The 24,971-nt window shown below is 42.1% G+C and overlaps 2 protein-coding genes across 3 annotated transcripts in view; one reads left to right on the top strand and one right to left on the bottom strand.

Annotated features, from left to right (window-relative positions):
- The window catches only part of itpr2 (inositol 1,4,5-trisphosphate receptor, type 2), a 63,355-nt gene extending 47,069 nt beyond the window's left edge, over window positions 1-16,286 (bottom strand). For both annotated transcript variants that reach the window (XM_069685607.1, XM_069685608.1), the window contains exons 1-15: window positions 15,965-16,286; window positions 10,768-10,838; window positions 10,390-10,505; window positions 10,222-10,308; window positions 8,091-8,249; window positions 7,236-7,334; window positions 6,998-7,081; window positions 6,723-6,869; window positions 5,138-5,233; window positions 4,759-4,803; window positions 2,685-2,836; window positions 1,700-1,799; window positions 1,446-1,606; window positions 1,219-1,360; window positions 879-1,037 (exon numbers count right to left, since the gene is read on the bottom strand). In XM_069685607.1, coding sequence (XP_069541708.1) covers window positions 879-1,037; window positions 1,219-1,360; window positions 1,446-1,606; window positions 1,700-1,799; window positions 2,685-2,836; window positions 4,759-4,803; window positions 5,138-5,233; window positions 6,723-6,869; window positions 6,998-7,081; window positions 7,236-7,334; window positions 8,091-8,249; window positions 10,222-10,308; window positions 10,390-10,505; window positions 10,768-10,838; window positions 15,965-16,056 — 1,710 coding nt within the window. In that variant the 5' untranslated portion in view covers window positions 16,057-16,286. The remainder of the gene's footprint in view (window positions 1-878; window positions 1,038-1,218; window positions 1,361-1,445; window positions 1,607-1,699; window positions 1,800-2,684; window positions 2,837-4,758; window positions 4,804-5,137; window positions 5,234-6,722; window positions 6,870-6,997; window positions 7,082-7,235; window positions 7,335-8,090; window positions 8,250-10,221; window positions 10,309-10,389; window positions 10,506-10,767; window positions 10,839-15,964) is intronic.
- Window positions 16,287-19,188: 2,902 nt separating this feature from the next.
- Window positions 19,189-24,971, top strand: part of plekhg7 (pleckstrin homology domain containing, family G (with RhoGef domain) member 7) — a 13,705-nt gene continuing 7,922 nt past the window's right edge. Inside the window, exons 1-4 of the mRNA XM_069685738.1 lie at window positions 19,189-19,430; window positions 20,033-20,814; window positions 21,607-21,623; window positions 23,894-24,012. Of these exons, the coding sequence (XP_069541839.1) occupies window positions 20,176-20,814; window positions 21,607-21,623; window positions 23,894-24,012 (775 nt within the window). The 5' untranslated portion in view covers window positions 19,189-19,430; window positions 20,033-20,175. The remainder of the gene's footprint in view (window positions 19,431-20,032; window positions 20,815-21,606; window positions 21,624-23,893; window positions 24,013-24,971) is intronic.

Raw genomic sequence — 24,971 nt, 5'->3', positions numbered from 1 at the left:
ATGCTAAAAAAGCTAACTTGTTACAAGACAGAATTAGTTCAAGCAAGGGAAAACACAGCACATTGACATTTTCACTTTTTTATAGTTTTGCTCTTTTATAGCACACATTTTGACTTGTTTTATTAAAAACATCAATGGTGACACTTATAACATCAATAGTCATTCTGTTTTGTTTGCATCCCCAACAGAGTGATCATTCATTTCATTGTTTACACCTGTGTGTGTCAAAATGTCTCCAGTGAAAAAGCAGAGTTGCATTAATGAAGTAATTATTTGGTGACCTGACAGAGAGCGAGGCAAACAAGAGGAAAAAGCAGCTAATCAAAACAACAAACTTGTCTCCTCATGAAACCGAGGGCTTACTTGTTGTTTTACTAATGTAATAAAACCACACGAATGTTTGTCTGTGACACGCTACAATAAATGAACAGTAGCACAAGTAGAATGACTCGTGCTATCAGAAACGCAGGAGTGTCTGGCTGAAGTTAGCTTAACAGTTAGCTAGCTAAAAGCTACTAGACAAAGATGGATACATCATTAAAAAAAGAGTGAACTGATCTAAGGAAGGGTGCTTTTTAATCCTTATAAGTATTTTTTGGATTCAAAGATGTTATCACCGGATGTTTATATTGAAAGACACCATTAATTACTTCTATTGATCCACCAATCGATTGAAGAGCACTGCTTAGCTTTCTTGATTAGCAACATCATTGCTACAGTTGTGATAGCATAGATTTTTCCAGACAGTCTGACAGGATCTGTACTGATAATCTCCCACTTAAAATCCATCTCTGTCCTTAAACTACCCCACATCCTGGTAATGAGCCTGTTTATGAGCCTGATGGCCACTCTATATTGTGTAGAAGGAGGAAACATGCCTGGTTTTTGCGATAGTCCTGCTGGGAGTGACGTAGCACCCTGTAGCAGAGTCTCAACATGTACTTGAAGTGAGCGTAGCGCTGGTCTCCCAGGTCCTCCAACTTTAGCATCGGGCCATCACCCTGATCTGTGAATGGAGCCTTTAGGATGCCAAAGATCTGAAGGACGAGAATGAACCAAACAAACATAAATAAACTTCTGATGTTCAATCTTTGAGATGTAAAATATGATAGACTTCATATCCGTCTGCATTCTGCCCGAACATGAAGGACAGAAATAACAGGCAGAAGTGTGTGTGTGTGTGTGTGTGTGTGTGTGTGTGTGTGTCCTCAGGCTGACCTGGGCGAGGATGTTCTGTTCCCTCATGAGTTTCTGCCTCTCTCTGTTGGGTGTGGAGGTGACCACAGACAGCACATCCTGGCCGTTGTTTGGTACCACACAAACAAAGAAAACCAGGTCCTCCAGGAGCTTAGTTACAAACCTGAAATATGTCAGGGCAAAGAAATGAAACCATTATATTTGCAGCTATGTAGCCATATCAACCACCCATGTTTGTGTATCCATACCTCCTCTCATTCTGAGCGATGTTGCCGTACTGCAGCTTCCTCACAGTCGACTCCAGGACCTTGCTGGCATCGTTGGCAAAGTCCAAGTCTCTGACCTCGGACAGAGGAACAGATACGATGGCAAAAGCCTCTTTATCCTCTTTAGTGGGACAGGTGCCAATCTATTGTGACAGGCAAAAGACATTTTCAAATTATGCATCTTCATATGTTTTACTTGTTCATGTATGTGTGTGTGTGTGTGGGAGTGTGTAGACCTTGAGCATAACCGGGCGCTCCTCCTCTACATCGATGGGGACGTTGGTGCTCGTCACCCAGGTGTTGGTGCACAGGTGCCGCAGTCTCACGTAGGAGTTCCTGAGGAAGGATTGGACAAGGTTACACACACCGTCACACTTTTGTTGGTTGTTTGGTTGCTGTTGTTAGTGAACTGAAGAATAGTTCTACATAGTCCAATAAAACGTATATTTTAGCAACATTAACAGGGTGGCTTTAGGAAAGGCAGTGTCTGGATTTTGGTCCAGACTGATATCTCTTAGCAGGTATTGGATGTATGAAAGTTTGGACAGACATTAATCCTGCCAAGACAATTAAAGCTATTAATTTTGGTGATTCTCTGACATTTCCTCTAGCACCAAAATGAGGTTAACATTTGGGTTTTTTATCTTGAAAACTCTGGGTGCATAAACTAATGCCCCACTCAGGATGAAAGTGATTTCGGGGAAGTCCCGAAAACTTTAATTTGTCTTCGACTAAAGTTTAATTATCCGAAAAACTCAACTGTTTAGTGCAAGTTAGTTAATGTTATCATGCTTTCACACTAATCTAATGTGAACATAGTTAACCCTGCTAAACACCAGCATGTTAGCGCTGTCATGTGAGCATGTTAGCAACACTGAGCCTTAACACAGCCTCACTGAACAGATAGCCTCGTCTTGTTTAAAAATATGTGTACATTTATATTACACAAGTTAAATGAGAAACTTTCATTAGTTTCTATTACAATATTTCAGACTGTTGGATTTCTATCAACAAAATAACACGTAGTTAACCACAACTGACAAAAGCAGATGGTTCAGAATCAAAACAAGTGATATTATCTCACTCAAAGGGCAGACTTTCTGACGACAGATACTACTCTGTTCTGTGCTGTAAACTCTAGTAAAACGTTTCCCCATGTGGATATAACTACAGCAGATGTAACTTGTTGTTGTGACTGTTGCCCCCCTGTGAGTGACTGACCTGGGCACTAGACAGTCGGCCCGCTGCAGAGTGGTGGCATCGAGCTCAAACAGAGAGGCGATGTCATTCCCATGGGGAACAGAAACCAGAGTGAAAGCAATCTTCTCTGCTGCTTGATGCTTCTTCTTGGAGAACACAATATCTGTCTCAGTCTGCACACACACACACGCGCACACAGACACACACACGCACACACACAAACATGCAGGCACACAGAGAAAGGAGAAATTAATGTCAGCAGTTTAAAAGCTTATGTGGCACAGACTGTTAAGTCTTATATCAACACTCACACAGTGGATCTGTTAACATACAGTGCACAACACTGTGTGTGTATATGTCACTTTGTATGTTCAGTTTATATTCAATAAAAGAAAGACGCATGCAGAGCTTTGATGCACGATATAAAGTTGTTTCTTTTGTTGACGAACCACCAAAAACCTCAAATGTAGGTCTGTTATGAACAGGAAATTAACCCACAACTGTTTCAGCTTCTAAAATGCTGCTCGTACTTGTCATATGTGATCGCAGATTTAAATATTGTTGGCTTTTGAACTGCTCGCTGGATTAAAGATAATAGTAATGTAGGCACATTCGGCAACTAAAAATTATGATGATTTGACAAATACATACATATATGTTACTGTTATTTGACTTTATAAACACCAAGTTATTGATATATTAATCAGGAAATAGTAAGAATAACACATGGAGAATTCACTTCTATTATATGGCTGCACGATGGTGCAGTGGTCAGTGTTGACGCCTCACAGCTGGAAGGCTGCTAGTTCAAATCCCGGTTTCGGATGAAGTGTGGAGTTTGCATGTTCTCCCCCTGCATGCGTGGGTTCCCTCTGGGTACTCTGGCTTCCTCCCACAGTCTAAAGACATGCTCGGTACGTTAGGTACATTGATGACTCTAAAATTACCCGTGAGTGTGAGTGTAAGCGTGAAAGGTTTGGTCTGTCTCTATGTGTCAGCCCTGTGATTGACTGGTGATCGGTCCAGGATGTACCCAACCCGACAACAACAATTTTCATGTTAAGCATCACTATAGAAAGCTAAAAGACTTTAAAAGCTGGCCATAGGCATGTTTTGCGTCACATCTTCCACACACGATCACATTAATATGGATAAATGAAGCGAAATGTAGATAAAATCTATAATTGAGGACAGACGGATGTGAGCCAAACTCTGCTGTCACAGCTTCTTACACTAATAAGCGATCAGATTACACAGAAACGCAGCCGGAGAGCTGTGACATGACAGTGTTGTTTGTTAGACACTGCAGTATGTAGGCTGGTACAGTCTGAAGTGATGCAGATGCAGCAGATTACAGCAAGGGTTAATTTCTCCCACTGTTCTGTGCATGTCAATGGGAAGCTCCCCTGAGCTGCCTCCACGCCTCAGCTTCTCTATCTTCCCACTCCTCTCTCCTCCTCCCCTCCTTCTTCTTCTCCCCCCCCACCCTCTGCTGGTGACTCACCCCACCAGCTTAGCACAGGCGAGCGGAGCGGAGCAGACAGCACGTCTGCCTCCCCTCCATCCCCTCGCGCAGGGCACCCCCACACCCAGACGTTATGTAAGGAGCCCCCTGTGTGTCTGAAATTCAGCATGTGCATGAGAAAGTGTGAGGCGCAGAGAGTTTGTGTTCGTGTTCCTTCCCATCGCCAGAATACAAATGTGCAAGGTGGCTCGGCGCTGAAAGAAATGTCTGGATATAGATTCAGAGTTTGTGTGTGTACACATAACTTTCTGAGAGTGAGAGAAGTGGTGGGATTGCGTAACCGGAGACTGAGGAGATGGAGAAGAGCCTGTAGTAAGACAGACGATATTTAACTGCTGAGATAATCGTTCTTCACACTCAAACACTCGTATATTCTTCTCTCCTCTTATAACTCATTCTCTCTCTCAGTAAAGTGCGATCTGACTCATCTCTTGTGTAAACTGTTTGCATTGCTGATGTCTTAAATCATCTCAGTTGGTAAAATAATGGGAAACATCTGTAAGAAGGAGCTGGTCTGAGGGCTGAGTGTATCTCATTGTGCATTTAAACGTGCTCGTCAGACTGACTCACCTCTCCTTTGGGCTCCACGTTGTTGTCTTTAAATTCAGGGTTCACCTGCAGAGAAACAGAGCACTTAGTGAACTCAACTCTAAAAAGCTCTGATGATAATCACGTCATTATCGCCCTCATCACCCAAACCCAAACTATTCAACAGCAAAAGATGGGTGATAGCGGCCAAATCAGTGGGAACACTGCCACCTACAGCACATCTCCTAAAACCCTCCTCAGCTGTGTTTATTCAGACACTGAAATGGAAAGTGACTCAGACTGAATGACTGCAAGAGCACACAACTTTAAATAAGTACGGTGTGATGAAACACAATGATAAGCAGATACAAATGAAAGAATCATTGTGAAGGCATGGCAGAGGTGGAGGAGGAAGTCTCACCTCAGCTGCGAGGTAATTCCCCGTCGCCAGGTGTTTGAAGCGGAAGAGGCTGTTCCACTGGCCGGCTCCGCCTCTGCAGGGGTCATAGTGTACAACCTGGTGTGGAGACACAAAGTAAAGAGCATTATACACGAAGAAGCGTCAGTTTTATCCAGATATTTGAGGTTATGTCTCCTGTTTGCGGTTTATTGTTGTCTGTTCTTGCTTGCAGGTGGTCTGACATCCGGGAGAGGAACTCAGTTTTAAGTTTATGTATGAAACTGCTCATTTAGCTTCTGGTTTTCTTCTTTAACAGCAGCCTAATGCTAATATCCCTCAATTAAAGTGACACTAATTCACAGCGACTGAAACAAGGATGCGTGGCTTCATTTTCAGCTCTTGTTACACTGACTTCAGCTCAGCCTCACTGCAGCGTCTCAGTGAGTCACAATGAGAGTGATCCGATGTGCCAAGTACAACAGGAATATTTCTTTGTCTTACTGGCACAACAACATGTCATCGGCTGATAGGGCAGCATAAGTAGAGTCTGGCATAAACAGCTGAGGGAGAACAGGAACTTTAGTGCGAGCTGATAAGAGGAACATGACGTACAATAGACAAAGAAGTAGAGGTTAAAGTGGCACAAAGGCAGATATTAAACAGCAGGGGGGAATTTTAGACAAAGTTTGGGAGGAGTATTTCCTCACACTGGTAAAACTTCAGATTAAAGTGCTTTAAATACATCAATTATTGATTAATGAATGTTTAAAGTGAGCTGGTGGAAGTTCAATAATGATCATAGAACGAGAGACATGATGGTCTCTGCAAGGGTGTACCATAGGGCTCTGTAATAGGCCCTCTGTTATTTACTATTATACAAATAATCGGTGTCAAAACATGTCAGATGCAAATTTTTATTTGAATGCGAATAATAAGGTGTACTGCTGTGCATCTACTCTTTTACAGGCCACTGAACACTTGAAACATGCTTTTATCGTTGTCCAAAATACCCTACTTGAGCTGACGCTTGTTCTTAATGCAAATAAGACCAAACTCATGTGGTTTACCAAGGCTAGGAATAGGCCAAGAAATATCCCTTCAGTGGTTACTCTTGAGGTAAGAGAAGTAGACCGTTAGCTGCTATAAGTACCTGGGTATTTTGATTGATGACCCTCTTACCTTTAAGCCACATGTGCGGTCTCCGGTGAAAAAGCTGAGGCTAAAACCGGGTTATTATTTTGGAAATAAGTTGTTTTTCTCTTTTAATGTAAGAAAGTGACTTGTAAGAAACTGACTGCTAGAAATGTATCATTTAAAATGTGAGTTACTTCTGCCCGTCTTGTTCTTTAAACGTCGTCCCTTTTTGTGTTTTTCTATGTGTAACTATGTGTTTTTATTATGCTGCTGCCTGTCTTGGCCAGGACTCCCTTGAAAAAGAGATTGTTAATCTCAATGGGACTTTTCCTGGTTAAATAAAGGTTATAATAATAATAATTTTAAAAAAGAATTTGCAATTAGTCAAAATGAGTGGGAATATCTACAATAATGTGTACAGCACTGTTCATCCCTTACAGAGAAACAAGGTTCATTCCGGCTCATCTTTTACCTCGATCTCCCAGAGGGCCTTGGAGCTGGTGGCGGAGGTGGCAGACTGCCGCAGCGTGGTCCTGAGGAAGACGTGCTGCTGCTTTTTGTACTCGTCACCGGTCAGAAACTTCTCCTGCTCTGCGTGAAACAGCCTAACAACGTCTCCCTGACGGAGGACATGAAACATGAGAGCGCTGCACGATGACTGCATGGTGTTAGCTTTAAAGGGATGCAAGCTCAATGCGACCGGGCTAAAAACGCACTGAGAAATAGCTTTGTGATAAAACAACATACCCCCTTTAGCACATCTTCCCTGTAGTCGCTAAACTTCATGAACAAGGCGACCTTCCAGCTGGTGTTACAGTTCACAGCATTAACCTGCAGCAGGGCGCAGAGAGGAGGAGGCACATGAGAACACATTTTGATTATTCGCAGGTCACATGTAACACTTTTTGGGGATTCAGTTAAAGTAAAAACTTTTGGATACACTACAACCAGAAGACAAGCACTGTGTTTAAATAGCTCGTCCCACCTCTTTGCAGCCGGGGTTGTCCAGCAGCTCGATGTTACTGGCATGAAGAGGCTGCCCTGCGTTCACTGGCATCAGCACCACCTTGTCTCCAACCACCACCTTAAACCCAGTAAGAGACAGTCATTTCCCAGCAGGAGACACAGGATGGGAAACTTCCAGATGTTTTCAAATGGATCAAACAGGAAGTAAGAGAGTGACCATGCAATGGGGTCTGTAAACATCTCTAAGGGGGTTATGTGCAACAGCAACAGGCTGAGCTTCACATGAGAGGGTTGTATACAGAAAACAGGTTTATCCACACTGTGGCGAGTGGACATTGAATGCAGCATGTGGATATGCAGTGTCTGAAAATTCACTAAGCATCATTGCCTGCGTAACACATGCTCTCTAACCTGATCTAACTTATAATAAACTATACAAAGTTATCTCTTACACAAGCACGCTGCAGCTTTAGAAAGACATTCAAAGACATTTAGAATACATTGAAGCAGCGTCAGTGAAATACAGGAGATAGGAATTTCAAACTGTTTGGATGCTCGACCTAAAAGTCTCCATGCAGTGAGAAGGCCGGTGAATCCATGCTTTTTACATGAAACTCAGTGTCTGACTGGATAATGCACAAACACCATGCACAATCAAGAGCAATACCTTTAACCATAGGATGCTAAAGCCAAAGGGAAGGACAAAATCAGAAATGTTATTGGAACAGGACAAACAATGATCTGACAGGATGAAAAAGTCGGCTCGCACGCCAAATTAGATCCGCTGGAGGTGTAATAAAGAAGAAAATGATGTTGTTGTATGATACTTCCTGTCTATATAAATGTGTGTGTTGTTCAGTGAAGGGAAACATACATTATCTCCTTCGCTGCGGAGCTTCCAGAAGGGCTGGATGTAGAACCAGGAGCCCTCGTTCCCTGCCGGGTCCAAAGAAACCCGCATGGCGTTCTTCTCCAGCAGAGCAGGAAGTCGCTTGTTCACCGTCAGGTACTTATTGCTCTTAATGTGCAGGAGCTGAAGCAGAAGAATAACCAAGGTGATTGGATACTAGAAGAGCAGGGGGGGAGTATTCTGATCCTTAAGTAAAGTACTTCAACTATTATGTAAGATTACTTCATCAGGAGCAAAAGTCCTTAAACATGGATACCTATAATAAATAAAGTATAAATAAAGTATAATAAGTAAAGTACCCAATACAGGGAAATAGCCCCTGTGACTGTTACTGTATCCTTTAATATATATCAAACTAGAAGTTGTAATTTATTAATGTGCAATAAAAGTTTGACTTTTTTATTTGTAGTAGTTTAAGATGGAGCTTATTTTATAAAAGGACTGCATCAAATGGTTCATTTTGATTTTAGAATAAGCTCATAATTATTTTCTCATTCAATCAGCTGATTGGTTTGTAAAAATTCAATGCGTTCTCATCACAGCTACCCAGAGCCCACAGTAACACCTTTACAGTGCTTGTTTAACCGTTGAAATGTCAAAAAACAGAAAGAGAAAACAGAAGTTTACGTTATTGAAATAATCAAAAAGAAAATCTGCAAATCTTGGCGTTTGGTACGGAAGATTTAAGCAGACACGCATGCATACACTTTATCAACACAGTTTTCCTGTAATAACGAGTTAATGTCAGCTGTTTAGAGATCTCAACTTATTTTTCTTGTTAAGTCGTGATAACAAAGCTCGTTTTCTCATGATAACGGGATCATTTTCCTGCGATGTAGAAAACAGAACAACAGGCTGGTCACTGTGATATTAAAGACCAGGACATGCCATGTCGTCATTGCCAACACTAATGAGGTAATACAGACTAATAAGTTAAACCTGTTTCTATGTTTGTTTTGTGCTTTTGCAACTCTGGGGATACAAGTCATGATCATCCGACACTACAGTGGTGCGGGGTTGTTATCTCAAGATAATGTGATGAATAAGTCGAGATCTCGAGAAAACAAGTGAAACTTGTTATCACAGGAAAACGGGATAAATTAAATGTATGGATGCATGTCTGCTTCGGGCTTCCGTAGTTTGGAAAGCCTGAAAGCTAATTAATCAACAAAATACATAAAATTTAAGGAATCTACCTATTACCTATACTTGTATATACTGTTAGGTGGCTAAATGTATAGGAAAGCATCAGATTTGATGCAACATTTTAAGATAAGATAAGATGGAACTTTATTAATCAATAATAATAAGGAAATTATAGTGCCAGATTGCTCCAAAAATACAGTAAAAAATTAGAGAAATACAAAAAACCAACTCACATATAAGTGAAAATATAAAATATAAAGTGTATGCGTTAATGCAAAAGAAACAGTGCCTAAAAGAAAAACAAAATTATAATGGTTTTCCACAAAAGTAGGCAGGAAGTAATGGTGGCAGTTAAAATGGACAGTGTTTACGTAGTAAGAACTTCTATTGCACAGGATTATGAATTAAAGATAAACGAATTAAAGGTAGTGCATGATATAGAATTTTCCTTAAAACTGCACTGGAGTTTCAATCTAAAGTTTATAAAAAGAAAAACATAAGTAAAGAGCTTGAGCTTATGTTCTTAGGTGCTTTCCACAACTTTACAAGAGTTATATTAAGTCCACAAAGACTGGAGATTTAACCGAATTTAGGAGGAGTGTGTTTAATGCAACACAACACATTTCCTAATTCAATATAACAAACTATTTATACCCGAGTTTGAAGTCGACCCTTACAAATTGCTAATTGCTAAGGCCTGTTTACTGGAGCAACAGAACAAAGGAGAATGTCCTGAAGCTCTTAAATTAAAATAAGTGGCTGCTTTTTGACCTAAATCAAGACTTAGGCAATCAGCGAAACCAACCATTGTGGACTTTTCCAAAATGTGCCTGAGGTGTCAGGGATTGGGTGACAGTAACACAACCTTGGTAAACACAAAAACAAAAACAAGGCTGTGGACTACAGACAATCCGCCGCCGCAGGTGTTTGCTGAGGAGACGGGCTGTACCTGGATGACGTTACTGTATTTGACGACTTCTCCCAGGAGCTTCTTGTTCTCTGACTCGTTCTGTTTCTGCTCCAGTTCTGCTGCATGCTGGGTAACGAAACAGAGACTCATCAAAGCTTTGTAATGCAAATATCTACATGCACATTGTGATTTAAGTAAAAGTTCTACCTGTAACTTTTTAAACAGATCTCCCTGCGTGTTGTTTCCTTGTTTTCCTTGTTTGGCCTTCCAGAACTGCTTCTGGGCCGAGTATCTGTTCATGGGACACACCTTGAAGAGGCAGTCTGCAGGGGAGGAGACGCATTCAGACACACAGGAGACACTCTGTGAGGCAGGTTAAGTGCCACTTGAGGTATTTTTTATTATTGTTTATTTACACAGCAGAGGTTTGTGGAGCCACTTAAACATGTAAAAGCTTCTCTGAAACCTCAGTGTTATGTTACAAAACAGTGAGCGCACACGATCTGGTCAGCCTTGACAGTTAAAAAAAAAAGAGTGTGCGTGTGCGTGTGTGTGTGTAACCTTGACAAGTGTATTCCTACATACCTCTGAACTTTTTGGGAGGGTTGGCCAGGTCTCCTGCATCAGGCTGGACCACACACCGGTCATCCACGAGCCTGCAGAGAACAGATTTACATCCTAAACACAATTGTTGTGGCCTCATTTAACCTTCATGCAGCGGCTCTATTGGCCAATAAATCAATCAAAGATTAACATGGTAAAACTATAGTGTAGTTGTGGTATCACAGTCAAATGCAGAGCGACAGACGAACACCATCATTTGAATACACCGTTAGAAACTCTACAGTCGATTGGCCCTCTGCAGCTTTTCAAGCTCAGCTGGGAGCACACAAAAGAGGGACGCTTCTGTTCAGCATCATACCCATCTCCTCAGAGCTCTCCCAGAGTCTGGACTGATGCTCTGAACCTTTATGGACGGAGCTCATCTAATTTAACGCCGCTTTGATCTCTCTCAGCCCAGCAGGGGGGGGACCTGCTCGGCCCTGTGGTTTGTATTGAGATAGATCAAATATGGCTAAAATGACTAAGCTTCTGAGGCTTTTACACGGGGCTAGTTCCAGGAACTTTCCCCTGGAACTAGGAACCTTTCGAGGAACCAGGGACTAAATTTAGTTTCGGGTTATTTGTTTTACCCCCTGTAAAGTCCCTGCTCGGGGGGTAGTGCTTTCCAAAGGTCCAGGAACTTTCAGGGCGGGGCCTGCTGATCGTTTCCGATTGGTCGATTTTTATTTCAATCGCCCTGTTTAAAAGACTGCAGTTGCAAGCTCACCGTTATCATCGTTATAAATCAGGTGTTATCAATGCAATAAAGCACGATCAAAAAACAGCACAGGTTGAATCTCCTCCATGCTAACAGGCTAACTGTGGCGTTGGACAAACGATGATACCGGCCCGTTCGTCGCGTTTTATGGCCTTCATCTTCTTCTTACCGCCACCTACTGGACTGGCGGCAACAGAGCACGACAAACAGACGGTGGTGCACTTCAGAATACCTTTCTATATAGAGATCTGTTTAAAACCCTTTGATTCCAGCTTAAAAACTCACATAAGTAAATCAATCAATAATCAGTGATTTTTCCATTCTGAAATCAGTACCCTTATCAGTCTCAAAAACTCCGTACTCCAAACACCAAAACAAATTCCTTGTACTCTACCAGTCAAAAGTTTGGACACATTTTCTCATACAAGTGAATGGGAAAGTGTATGTGTAAACCTACTCGGCAATAAACCCTGATTCTGATATTGTTCTATTTCTAATTTTAAATCATACGCAACAAAACCAGACACAAATGTGTTAATGTAAACCGAAGCTTTGAGAGGCTCACTGTATAGCTCACTGAAGGCTGAGCTTCTATGTAAAGTAACTGTAGGTTACTGGAGCATGCGCAGGCAGCTACCAGAGGAAACCCTGTGGTTTCTGTGCGGGGTTGATTAGAGGCCATTCAAAGGGTGTCATCTAGTTAATAACTGTCATGTTTTCCACATCCAAGCCTTTAATATGCTACTTTCGGACTATTTTACACACCAGAGAGGTTTAGTGATGCACAGCAGGTCAGCAAAATTCACACATTTGACTGACAGTTGGTCACATTACGCATCTGTCATCACTTGAGTAAACGCTGAAGAGCTGACAGAGAGTTAATGCTGCAAGACGGCATCACATGTAAGTAAACACTATGTTAAGTGTGCAGATGGTTGGTGCTCGTTCATACATTAAAAAGCCTGTATTCATCCGTCACATCACACATCTTACTTAAAGATCAGTAACATCTCAGGACATATTTTTATCATTGGATTGTCTCTTAAGGTGAAGAGTAAATCAGGGTCAGGTCTTTATTTTGAATAAGTGACCCTGGTTTGAGATCGCTTTCTGAGAAACATGTTTAACAAGATTCATTTCAGCTGGCTCTGTTAGCAGTCAACACTGAGAGGACGGGAGTGAAGGTGCTTTATTTAGCTGAATCAGGGAAGTAAAAGAAGGCAAAACAATGGAGGCAGAAGAAAAGCAGGTACACGACCAGACTACCTAAAACTTGTGTTTGTTGTTTGTTACTCTGCGCTACAGCTGTGGAGTCACCTTTGCCGCAAGAGAAGTATAAGAAAAGGATTAAATGGAATTTATTAAATTGGAAGCTCCTGTCATTAAATCCTTGTTTATCTAGTAACAGACCAAATAATCCACTAATCGTAAATTACACCTGCTTTAAAGGTTTTATTTAAGACTTCATGTAGTCCTGGAGCAGCTCTAATCCTCCTTCAGGAAGTCGGTTTAGTTAAGTCAAGACAAGGCTCAAGCCGACTGCACCAGATCTGACAAAGCATGCTGAGATAATTTGGCGAAAACGTCAAGAAATAGGTTTAATTCATGCCTGAAAAACCAGTTCTCTGAGGTCAAGGGTCAAAGCGTTTGATGGGTGTTGTTTGGGACATTCAGTGTTTGTAGTTTGTTTGCATTTCTATAGTCAAAGAAGGCTTTAAACCACCGCAATGCTACAACTCTAACCTGCTGATAACACTCTGTAGCACCAGCTGTGACTTCCTACATCCAGTCGCCATATCATCCCTTTCCCTTTATCCCATTTGCACCAAAGGCCGAGGTGGACAAGCACATCCATTCATCCCGTCCACTGAGGAGAAACATAATGCAAAGCACAATTCCTCCGATTCATGCAAAGCTGGCAGCGCTGCAGGAGCGAGCTCAGCCGTTTCCTATTAATGCCATCATCACAGCCGATCGCTGTCAATCCACAGCCTGTGTAGTTTGTCTTCCAACTCTGTATCAGGATTGCATCTCAATAAGAAACAATAGAGGCCAACAGGAAGCAGAATTTAGTGCTAAATGGCTAAACAGGAAGCAGTCTGGAAAAGTCCCTGACGCTCATAAATGAGTAACTTTAAAGTGAGCAGAGGCAGCTTTAGTTCAAACAGAGAGTTTACTCTGTAACCGAGTTAAACATGAACCGATGATAAATCTGCCAGGGTGGACACAGAGAGGCTAATTTTAGCTGCATTGCTTGTGTTGACCGGACTGACACAACAACACAGAATAAATACAAAATCTTACGCAGTAGAGCAGGTCTGATAAGTTCCTTCTGTTGAGTACTTTCTAACGAAAATCAAGAGGAATGACTCAAGTGGGAACATTTTCTAACCAATGTTATTGCAGGTTTGAACCTGCTGAAAAGGCAGCAAAGTAATCTCATTGAGTCATACACGTCCTCATTAAAAGCATCCTGTCATTGTTTCAATTGGAAAATAATCAGATAAAAACACTCAATGGATACAATTACGTTTCATCTTTCGTCTTTTCTATAGACTGCAAGTCTGTGAAAAGGTGAAGTGCATGATTACTATAAAAAAAAATTAACCTTTCCTGTAAATAAAGATGTGCACATATGACCTTAAGAGACACTCAAAGGTCATGGTGGTTTGGTGTCTTTGCAATGTAAACTGTGTGTGTAACTGCAGATTTTATGTAGTCCTAAGCAAACATTTGCATTGTAAACTGTGTGTAGCTGAGGGTACACTGAGCTCCCAGGCTGCAGCTCGGGGAGGCTCCTCCAGGCCTTTGCTTGACATGCAGCCGCTCTCTCCAGGCCTAGGTGAGCTCTGGCATAGTTCTGCCCTCTGATAAAACACTCCTGTCAAACTACATGAGTTATTGACATGCTGATAAGACTTCCACTGCTCAACAACAGGAGCTGGGAACAATTGGGCACTGTGCACTATTGCATTTTGAAACTTAAAGCCTCTGTGTGTGTGCTGCTGCTGCCGCTTACTTTTGCACTGGTGGAGGCCTTTAAAGTTAAGGGAGCTTTAAAAAAAAGTAGGCGCTCCTGCAGGTTGTAAGGCAGGTAGCACACGGCATTAAAGGAGAGGCTTCAAAATCAAAATATGCCACCTTATTTCAAGGCACGAGGAATTTCATGGAGGTAAAGGAATGAGAGAGCGAGAGAGAGAGAGAGAGAAACCGAGGTTGAAGAAAAGGGAGAGGAGGTGGGTGTGGCACGCTCATTCCTCAGGGCCAGACGATCTTTTCACGCTCGCTCTGCAGGCGCAGAGGCCAGAGTGCACCCGGAACCACCGAGGCATTTCACCTCACACTGACGCTTCTCAGCATTCAGACAAACAAACTGCTCGTGGCTTTTATTTGCACTACTGCGTGGAGAATGACACAATGTTACGCAGTTATCACACCTGCACACAGACAACTAAAACTTAAAATAGAATTAATTAGACTTAAAAGCAGAGATTCAAAAGTCTTTCTAGTAATGTCCTCTTAAAATAAGGGAAGGTCTACTTTTACGTGCTTTATTCTAAGCATCTACAGTCTGAGTGTCTCACAAGAAAAGAAGCAAAGACTAGAAAAGGTCAGAATATAACATTTGCTGTTATTTATTCTTTCTCATCCTATTACTTCTCTTGTGATCCGTCAGATGTATCTTGTAACTTATTAGAGGGGTTCCTGCGTTAAGTGACATCTGGCAGGAGCTCAAAATCACATTATTCCACATCAAAATGTGGCCCGGTTCTCTTTTAATTGGATTGCTATCATGTCTTACACAAGACGGAGGAACACAAGGACACTTCAACATTTTAACTTTGTTGAAACCAATTTTAAAATCAATCAAAACAGAGAATAAATACTCCTGAAGTCAAGTAAATCATAAATATATGTACTTATAGGGTTGTTAGAGAATGCAGTGTTACTTAATCTCACATACACACATAAAGTCCAAATATCTGTAGAGGTCTTAATGCCTGTAAATGTTTAGTTTGATGGTCTAAAAAATGGGTCACTGTTTTCTGCAGCATGATCCTTACTTAGAAAGTGATAGCTAGTGAAGGGGAGGGGGATTGACACATTCTCATGTCTCCTTCTGGGTCCCCGAGCCCTACTTTGGGGACCACAGCCACATGAATCTCGGTGTAACCAGCACTAGCACTTGTGTACCTGGCTGAGCACGCTGCTTTGCATTCCTGTTACATTTGCGTAAACGTGAACAAATTTCCTGAGAAGCAGCATTTTGCGCGCTGACAGGCCCTGACCACGAGTAGCACTTAAAGTTCAGACCGGAGCAGTCTAAAGTGCACATATAAAGAAGAAGAGAGGCAGAGGAGGTGTCACGTGTAAAGTGAAAGTAGTAATTTACGAGGATTACTTCATGTAGGGCTCCACAGTTAGTAGAAAGTGAGAGGCAGGCAGACAGGAGGAACCTACCCCAAAGTACTGATGAAGCCATTCACCGAGCCTTCCGCGTACAGAGACACAATGTCTCCAATGTGTAGAAAACTGGACCTGTGCTCTGACATTTTCACTCTGTAGTTGTAGGTTAATCCTGATTCTCCATGTAGAAAAGACTGATACTTCTCTTCGTGAAGAGTGAAGTAATCCACGCGTTAACTCAGTGCCTCCAGTTTAGCAGCAGTCCTCATATTCATTCTTCCACATCTACATTACAAAGAGCCGATTGAGGGAAAACTGCGAAAGTGCAAAAAACTGGAGACGAGTATTTCAAGAAAGCGCAGTGTTTTCAGACTTATTCAACTTCTTCCTGTATGTCAGACAGACCGGAGGGTGCTCGTCTTCACATCCCCTTCAGGGGGAGGAGACTGCTGCTGTCAGGGCCGAGAGCCAGTTCCGTTCAATGACATGTTTTTGTTTTCATTCACAGGCTGCAGACCCCTTGCAGGCTAAAGTCTGTACATTATCAATTTGGTAGAATATTTCCGTCGATATATCCTTTGCTGTAGGGAAGGATAGTTGATACATATCAGTAAGCTTTTGGAGAGTGGAACAGATGTAACCTTGTGGTTGTTTCTGTTGGAATGTTGCATCAATGCATGGACATAAATATATGTGTCTTTTATCAAACTTAAACATATATATGTACATGTATATATAAATATTTTGTATTATTATTATGATTATTGATTTTTTTGTGTGGATGTATATATGCATTTATATAATAATGGTAATAATAATAATAATAATTATTATTGTTAGTTTATTATTGTGTGCATTTTTATTTATTTATTATCATGTGTCTGTACTACTTTCGGTGAATAATATTATTATTTGTTTTCATATATTTATTCTATTTTTCTTTTTCTTATTATTATTGTGTCAAGAGCATTATCTTCTGTTATGATGCATCCCATGACGCCTTCTTCTGTTATGGGCTGTTGTATGTATATTTACTGAAAGTATGCCAACACCATCTTTCTTTCACCATCTTATATTTCATAGTCACGGCATAGCTTTATTTTGTATGTTTTGTTGAATAACAATAAAAATTTGATCCCAAAAAATCTTTTTTTATGTATGTGTGAGTCTTAGATTAAAGATAATGTTAGAGATAATAGAGAAAATATATAAAGATGTGCATCTCATCACCCCTCATATTTACCTTGAGACCCTTTGGAGGGCCCAAAGCCTAGTTTGGGATCCACCAGACTAAAAAAACTAATTATATTAGGTAATCCCACCTTGACCAGCTACAATGATAAAATGCTCCTTACACAATCTAATATGTCAGCCACAGAGAACACTTTGGTACCTAAAGTAAATCTTACTCTGGTTTTATTTGCATTATTATTTACAGAGAAGATAGAAAGACATACGGCTAAAAACAAGGGCAACAAAGATAAACAAACGTAAACATAATCATAGAACTGTTATGTACATAAAACATACTGTACTTAAAAGGCCTGTATTTTTTTATTTTTAGATTTTAAAAGTTTGAGATCACCTGAAAGAAAGCTTTTGATGGCAGAAGTATTCTAACTGACCTGCAAAGAGTAGTAGGAAAGATGGTAGTGGTTCTGGATATTTTAGTGTAATACCTGTATTTAAACACCAGGTATCGCCCGAGATCAAGCCTCCAAAGGGTACAATATAATAGCAAACCCATTATCTGCCCTATATCGCCCTCTAGTGTTCACTTTAATGAACAGGTATTTCTGCTTTTGCCTGACTTTGTATTTATCACAAACAACTAGACCAGAAAAGGCTTTTTCATGCTGCTACGAACAACTCGGTCTGCAGGTGAGACACAGTGACACATATTTTAATCTATACGGCAGATCCATTTATAACACCGATAGTTTACAGAGCAATTATATTCCTTAAAATCAACACACACTGTTATAAAATGAAAAGAACTAAAAATATTAAATATTCCCCATACGTAGAGATAGTGGACCCGGAGCACATGACAGTGTTGTAAATTGGATGACTCACTTCTGAGAACCAGGAGGGAACCGGAAGTCTCTGGAAGAGGTGCAACTGCTGCGTCACAGATTGATACTGACCTTTATATACTGTAAAATAATTTCATGTTGACACATAAACTAATCCATGTCTACCCAGAGGAAACAAGTTTACAGCTTTGATGTGCGTAATGGTCACTTTTATTCTCTAACAGGGAAAATAGGTGCAGTACTGTTATTTACAGTCACTTTTACTCGTTTGAAATGGTGACAACAAAAAGTTCAGATTAAAACTAGGCTGAAGGGCATGCCATGTAGTAAAATGTTACTGCAGTGTCATAAGTGGTAAGCAAACAAAAAGGACATTGACATGACTCCAATATATATAAAACCTATTTGTTTGTTCTATATGAGCTACAAAAACAAACCAGACCATCAGTGACAAGATTGATCATTTCTATATATTAGTTATTTTTAATGCCTGAAATAGCTGGAGGGGGGTAGGTGTCAGAGGAAGTGATTAACTGCACGCTGCCTTTGTTTACATTTTCCAGGGCAAAAATTTAAAGTGAGTGATTCATGTGACTGTTAAAGAAAGCAGGATCTGATTTTTTGATAAAAACACAACTTAAGCATGTACAGGACAAAATCAGCAAAGAGATAAGAGGTGAGGATTTGTCCACAGGGGGCGCCAAAATTAACATAAAAGTTTGTCACAGCAGCTTTAAGTGGTGTTTTTTTAACACAAAATCTCCTCCTGCTTTCTTTAACAGTCATGTATCACTAAAATTTTGCCCTGGAAAATGTAAATATAGTCAGTCCAACACCTACCCAACGCCAGCGGTTTCAGGCATTAAAAATAAATATAGAAATAATCCATCTTGTCGGTGATGGTCTGGTTTGCTTTTGTGGATCATAAAGAGTGATCACAATTCATTTCCGTCTGTTTAATTACCATCACAAAACTCCTCACAGGAGCTTTAAGGAGTGAATAATGGTGTTGAGAACCATTCACAAAGAAAAGTGAGTTCAATAGATTGACACTTGTAGTTTAGTTTTAATAACCTACTAATTGTTTTTTTGTGTGTGTGTGTGTGTGTGTGTGTGTGTGTGTGTGTGTGTGAGAGAGAGAGAGAGAGAGAGAGAGAGAGAGAGAGAATGAGAGAGAGAGAGAGAGTATTGATGTTCCCATGCAGGCAGTGAAGCAGTCGCACCTTTCCACGAGCTCGGGACGGTGACTCGGCCCCCTCCCTCCTTCCCTCCTTTCCTCCGCACCACACATACCTGTTTCCTCCTCGTTCTCGTGTTTTGACAGAAAACTGAACACCGTCTTTTTTTTTTACCCTCAAACCTTCTGGCTTCGCTTTGTGGCCGCTCAGTTCGCCTCCTCTGGCTCCAGCAGGAGCAGGACTCTGCCCGGTGTCACACTTCACTTTGCCACCAGTCGTCCAAGTCGTCGCGAGGCAGCGGTGGATGTAAGTATACCAGACTTCTTACATTTTAATGACTTTCTTTCCCACGCACGTGCTCTGTCTGCGTCCACACAGGGGATATTCAGTACGGTTGATTATCGCTGTAAACTCTCGGATATATTGCTTCTTCTTTTGTTGCCTCGTGAGTGTGCCGAGTAAAGTGCTCGCGCGGCTTTGAATAAACAGCATTAACTCTATACTGTGGGAAAACGCCAGTGTAGTATCTTTAGCTGGCTACAAAGAAAGAAAATCAATATGAGTGAGTGTACAAACACAGGACCAGACAATAGACCGAGACAGGAGTGCTGGAAGCAGGTGCACGGCTTCCTTTTGTCTCACACCACATTGTTAAGACTTATAATGATAAAGTAAGCTGTTACTGTACGCTGTAAAGTGTGTGTTGCATAATTGTTCCCCAATTGACATCTCTGCCTGGTTTGCCTACAGTCACAACCACACATGTGTTAATTAACACTTAATTATACAGATTCTTTCTATTTTAAGGCTACTTTGCTGCAAACTGACTATTTTCAAATCCCCTTTCAGAAGATTAGGAGGTACTTTTCATTTTGCTGATGAGTATTGACACATTTTCCACCCCACAGAAGCCGGAGAGGTGAACAGTGTGAACACTGTTGGAATGCAACAGGATTATCATCTGACCTTAACCCAGAGGAGTCGAAGTTACCAGACCTTTAGATCACACGTTTCCTGATCCTCGCTGCTCTACGATGCCTTTGAGGTTATAATGTCTACGCTGAAGCACGTCATCCTACAAGACAAAGACCAGGACGTCGAGAAGAAGCTTGACTGGAGTTACATTGAGTGGGCTGAAAATGAAGTCACGACAGGTGTGGCGAACGCGCAGACACAAACGGACTGGGAACAGACTTTTGAGCACAAGGAGTGTCAGACCAGCAACCCGGTCATAATGCACATAGATCTGACACGGACACACTCCAAGCTGAGGCACTCGTCCCTGGTGGACCCCGACGGCTTGGTAGCACCTTTCTTCCAATTTGACCGGCAGGCTCCCGGGCGCATCTCTACGTCTCCCACCCTGAGGAGGATGAGGAGCACCCGGCGTCCTCTGATGGATACCTGGGATCCTATTAAGATGGGGAGCACTCGAGAGGAGCCTTCTTCTGAGAGCTCTCCATCCCCCTTAGGCCCCCTGTCGCCAATCCACAAAGTGAGGTCTCCTCTTGCAGCAAGCCCCCTCTCTGATGGAGAGATCTGTCAGCCCAATTCATCCTCAGGCCGACAGAGAACCAGATCACATAGATCAAAGACGTTTGACAACTGTATCTCTATCAAGAGACAGGAATGTAGCAGTGCTCATCCTGCTGGAGTTAAAGATTTTGGATTTACTGCAAGTGAAGTAAAGGTGAGCTTTTACCAGTTTTATGTGTGATTACAGAAACCATTTGATTCCCTAATCATCTTCCAAACCTCTTCCCACCATCACATCAAATCATGTGTTGTAGTCCAGTGAGCATTTTTTAATCTATAAATTAAATGGTTACACATTCCTTCCTTGCGGAAACCTTCGCTCCCTCATTCGGCCTTGCCTCCTGCGGCGGTCACTCACAATGCGAGCTTTTGACAGCAAATGAATCAGCAGTTACATGCACTGACAGCTCCGACCAAGCCCACTGCCCGCAGAGCCCTGGGAAGTGCTCTCCTTGGGCCCCCGCTCGCCGCAGTCAGCAGTCACCCAATAATGGAGGGGTCAGTGAGCGATGGAAAAAGATAATGGGGAGATCTATTCATCAGGTCGCGGTATTCAAGCGAGCACATTCTCAATAGAGTCCCGACATTCTCCTCAGATATCAGAGGCTTTTGAGTCCAAGCGGCCACTTAAAACACTGATTCAAATTTGAGTGTCTTTGAAAGTGATATAGTGGCGTTGTTAGCAGGAGGAGGCCTGTGCAGCCTCTGGTTAAAGCTGAGTGTACAGTAAGACAGCGCTAACACACCGCTAATAAGACATGTAACAGCATAATAATAGCAGCTGTGGAAACATGAGGGACAAATTACATGACTGAACCTTGATTTTGTCTTGTTAATCATCTCAGTACATTAAGTGAAATCCATGTGTAAAGCTAGCATGAGTGTTTCATGTATAGGATGCTTACATTTTGTGCACTGACTGATGCAGCTTTTCCTCTTTTTGCAGGAGAAGGAGATAAACAGGTGAGTGGACTTCGGACTGTTTTGCATGTTGCGTGTGTGTGCGGTGTGCGCAGGACTTTTACTTTCATGTTTATCAGAACATGTTTGCATATCAGGAATGTAGTAAGACATATCATGTCCTGACTGGCAAACCGGACTACAATGAGGAAAAATGGATTACACTCTAGTTTCCACAGTGAGCCACCACTTCTGTTTAAGAGATGTCTTTATCAAATCATGTCATGTCACAAGCTAAAAACCTGAGCTATAGCATGTCACGAGTGCCACGCCATGAACGAGGGTGATTGGATGTTTGCTTTAAGGAGCCCCATTGTGCATTCATTGTCATTCATGTCTTTGTTAACTGCGCATCAGCTTGGCGAGTTAAGTTTTGAGAGTCCCATGGTTATGTATGGCCTAGACAAACCCTCATTAAGGCTTTCTCTCACCGCCACCCACACCCCTCCTAATGGGCTGCCGGGCTCTTCCCCTCACTGGATAATTAGGCAGCTATTGTCCCAGTAATTACACCCTGGCACTGTGCCTCTTACAGTGACCGGGCTCTGCGAGCCATTGGACGGGACAGTTTTGTTTTTGGGGGCATCATTATTTCTCTTGTGCGGGAACAAAACACCCATTTTTACAAGTGCTCTCGGTGGCAGAGAGGCGCACACAGAGGAAGCTTTCTGAGCGCTCACAAAGCAACAGGATGCCATTGTGAGGATGCTGTGGAATGAGCTGCAAGGAGGCACTGACCTGGTTTAGAGGAGTAATCGGGCCTTTCTTACCGTCCCATTAGCCACCGATCTTGCACAGTGCTCAGGTGCTGCAGCTGACTATTGTCTGTTTTACTGTCGATTCAGCTCTGACGGCCTATACATCGATCTGGAAAGTGGAGGGGGTGTATCAGCTTACCCTGGCAGTTGAGAGCAATGAACAGTTGGTGCATTCACAGTCGGGGAAAAAAAATCACCAGTTTACTCCCGTTCAGTTGTGACTTATCCTGCGAGTGTACAGGTTGTTCCTGCAGCCTTGTGGCCTACATGTGCATTCGAGTTAGTCTCGTATGCTGCTTGTGCAACGAGGCGAGCTCAGCGGCAGCAATGCGGCTTCTGTTTGAGGGGGAACTTGTAAGCTGTAAGAGGAAGAAACAAAGATCATTCAGTGTAACAAAGTGGACTTTATGTTTAATTGTTGACAGAGCAGCATTGTTCCTCTGGCTCGTACTTCTGCTCCACTTAATTGTGTTATAATCATAAACAGGGAAATTAGCCTGCATGCGTTGGCCTGGCTTCCTGATAGTCCGATCGTGTCCTGATAACCTTTGTCACGCAGATAGTGTGTTGATCCACCCTGATGTCATGATGCTTATTATTTCTCCTTCATCATATCCTTATCTTTCTACTAAACTCTAAACTGTTCTCTCAGAAGCCCAGACTCTGAATATTTCAGTGAGTGAACCGCGACGTGCTGACGCAGGTGACTGACCAGCTGTCGATCAGTGTCAGCAGGCTGAAAGTGAACCTTACCTCTAGCTAAACCAGCCTGTCTGGTTGCAGTGCGTCTTATTTATGCTGACTGTTGCAGCCGTTTCAAACGACGCTGAGTTTTGGATGGTGATTGTTTGAGTCAGAAAGTCACCGATCAAGTTTAACCATGGTTTTATTCCTGTAACAAAAGGAAGTGCACACTGGGATGTGCCCTTTTAGGCGGTATTTATTAGGATCTTTGGCTTATATTTCCACACATAATCGTCCATTTTTAGTCTCAGCTGTAATCCCTGAAGTACAACAGCAGAGGATAAGTCAAAATACTTGAGCACAGTGGCTGTTTGAGCTTACCCCGAGGCTAAAAGGCAGGCCTGTGTTTTTCTTGCCGCAGCAAAGCCTCAGTTAGTAACTGTGCAAAGGAGACTGAGAGGATTATAACCGACACACAGTCAGAGCTCGCCTCTTTACACACAAATATCCATTAATCAGCAGATTTCCACGCATAAGTCAGACAAAATACTCTTACCCTTTATAATTTCTGATGCTCATGTTAATCCCAATCTGCTGCACAATGCAGATGGTATTTCAGCGGCATTTCAACCATGCAAAATGACAAAAGGAATTCTGTTATTTCCTGTGGCTTGCACTAAGTCTCCTCTCTTTGTATTGTTTTACATTTACGACAGCAGAGGCAGGGAATCTCACAGGCTCTTTAGAAAATGTCAAGCATTACTTTGCTTCCCCTCGATAAACTGTGACATCATCTGAAGACGCTCACCTGTCCGCTGTTTCCCCCCTCAGGCTGAAGGAGAGGAGGCGGAGCTCCGTGGTGGTCAGCTTGCCCGGATTGGACGTTTCACCAGGGGATCTTTTCGTGTCAAACGGAGCAGCTGACATTTTAAATGGTTCAAACTTCTCTGGTAAAATTGTTTTATATATCAAGTTTTAATGGTAACATTTCTTGCACTGTAAAACAAGTGGTTGATTTAACCCTATATGTTGCAGTAGAGGGCCTGTGGTCCACGCTGTTTTAAAGGACCAGTTTGTCGATTTTCAACCTCAGTGCTATCATGCTATTATGGGGAGCTAATGCCATTATGGTAGGAAAATAATGCAATTTTGCTCTGTGCCTTTGGAGGACGCTATACACTTCTCGAATGGGCCCTGGAAAACCTCTGCCATATGACGCATCTTATGTAGTCTGGCAGAGGTTTCCAGAGAAGCAAGGGAGCTTGCTAAACTACACTTCTTCAGTCTAGGATGCCTGCCTCCGATGTCATGTCTCGTTCAAAATTGTCAGGTTTGAAATGTAGACTGCAGACCTGAAGATTTTTTAGACGATCCACTGGAATATTCTCGTCATATTTCGGATTCTTTACCACTATGAGCCGTTGCCTGCAGTGAAAACGGATTTTTTTCACCCAAGCATCTCTCGCTGGGCCGTTCCTTTCAGAGGGAGGGTGTTGTAGGAATGTAGAATGAGTGAAACCACGAGCTGTTTGTACAACTTTCTCCACAGCTATGGCGCCAATTTCAAATATTATTGCTCCTATCGATTACAGAGAACACCAGCTTTGACTGACAGCGGCTTTTTCCAGGGGCGAACTGCTCCTTTAAATGATGCTTCCACATGAATCAGTCAAGACTGGGGCCTTCAGACCAAATGAACTCTTAACGCTTGGCCGTCACCGGTCCTTGCAAATTGTCACGTCAATCTAAGCAACTTGCAGTTAGAAGTTCAATAGTTTTTCTGTACCTTTTTAAACAATTCAAAGTCTGGGTGTTGACCTTTGACCCTATGAAGTCAAAAACCTGAATTTTCCTGCTTAATTTTTTTTTAATAGTTGCTGTCAGTTGCAGTATAACCTCACTGGTTTCA

Source organism: Semicossyphus pulcher, unplaced genomic scaffold, assembly GCF_022749685.1.
Source record: "Semicossyphus pulcher isolate SPU_LCO1_2020_fin unplaced genomic scaffold, fSemPul1.0.p SCAF_8, whole genome shotgun sequence".
Classification (NCBI taxonomy): domain Eukaryota; kingdom Metazoa; phylum Chordata; class Actinopteri; order Labriformes; family Labridae; genus Semicossyphus; species Semicossyphus pulcher.
Note: the sequence above shows the minus strand (reverse complement) of the source record. Positions and strands in the feature narration are given on the sequence as shown.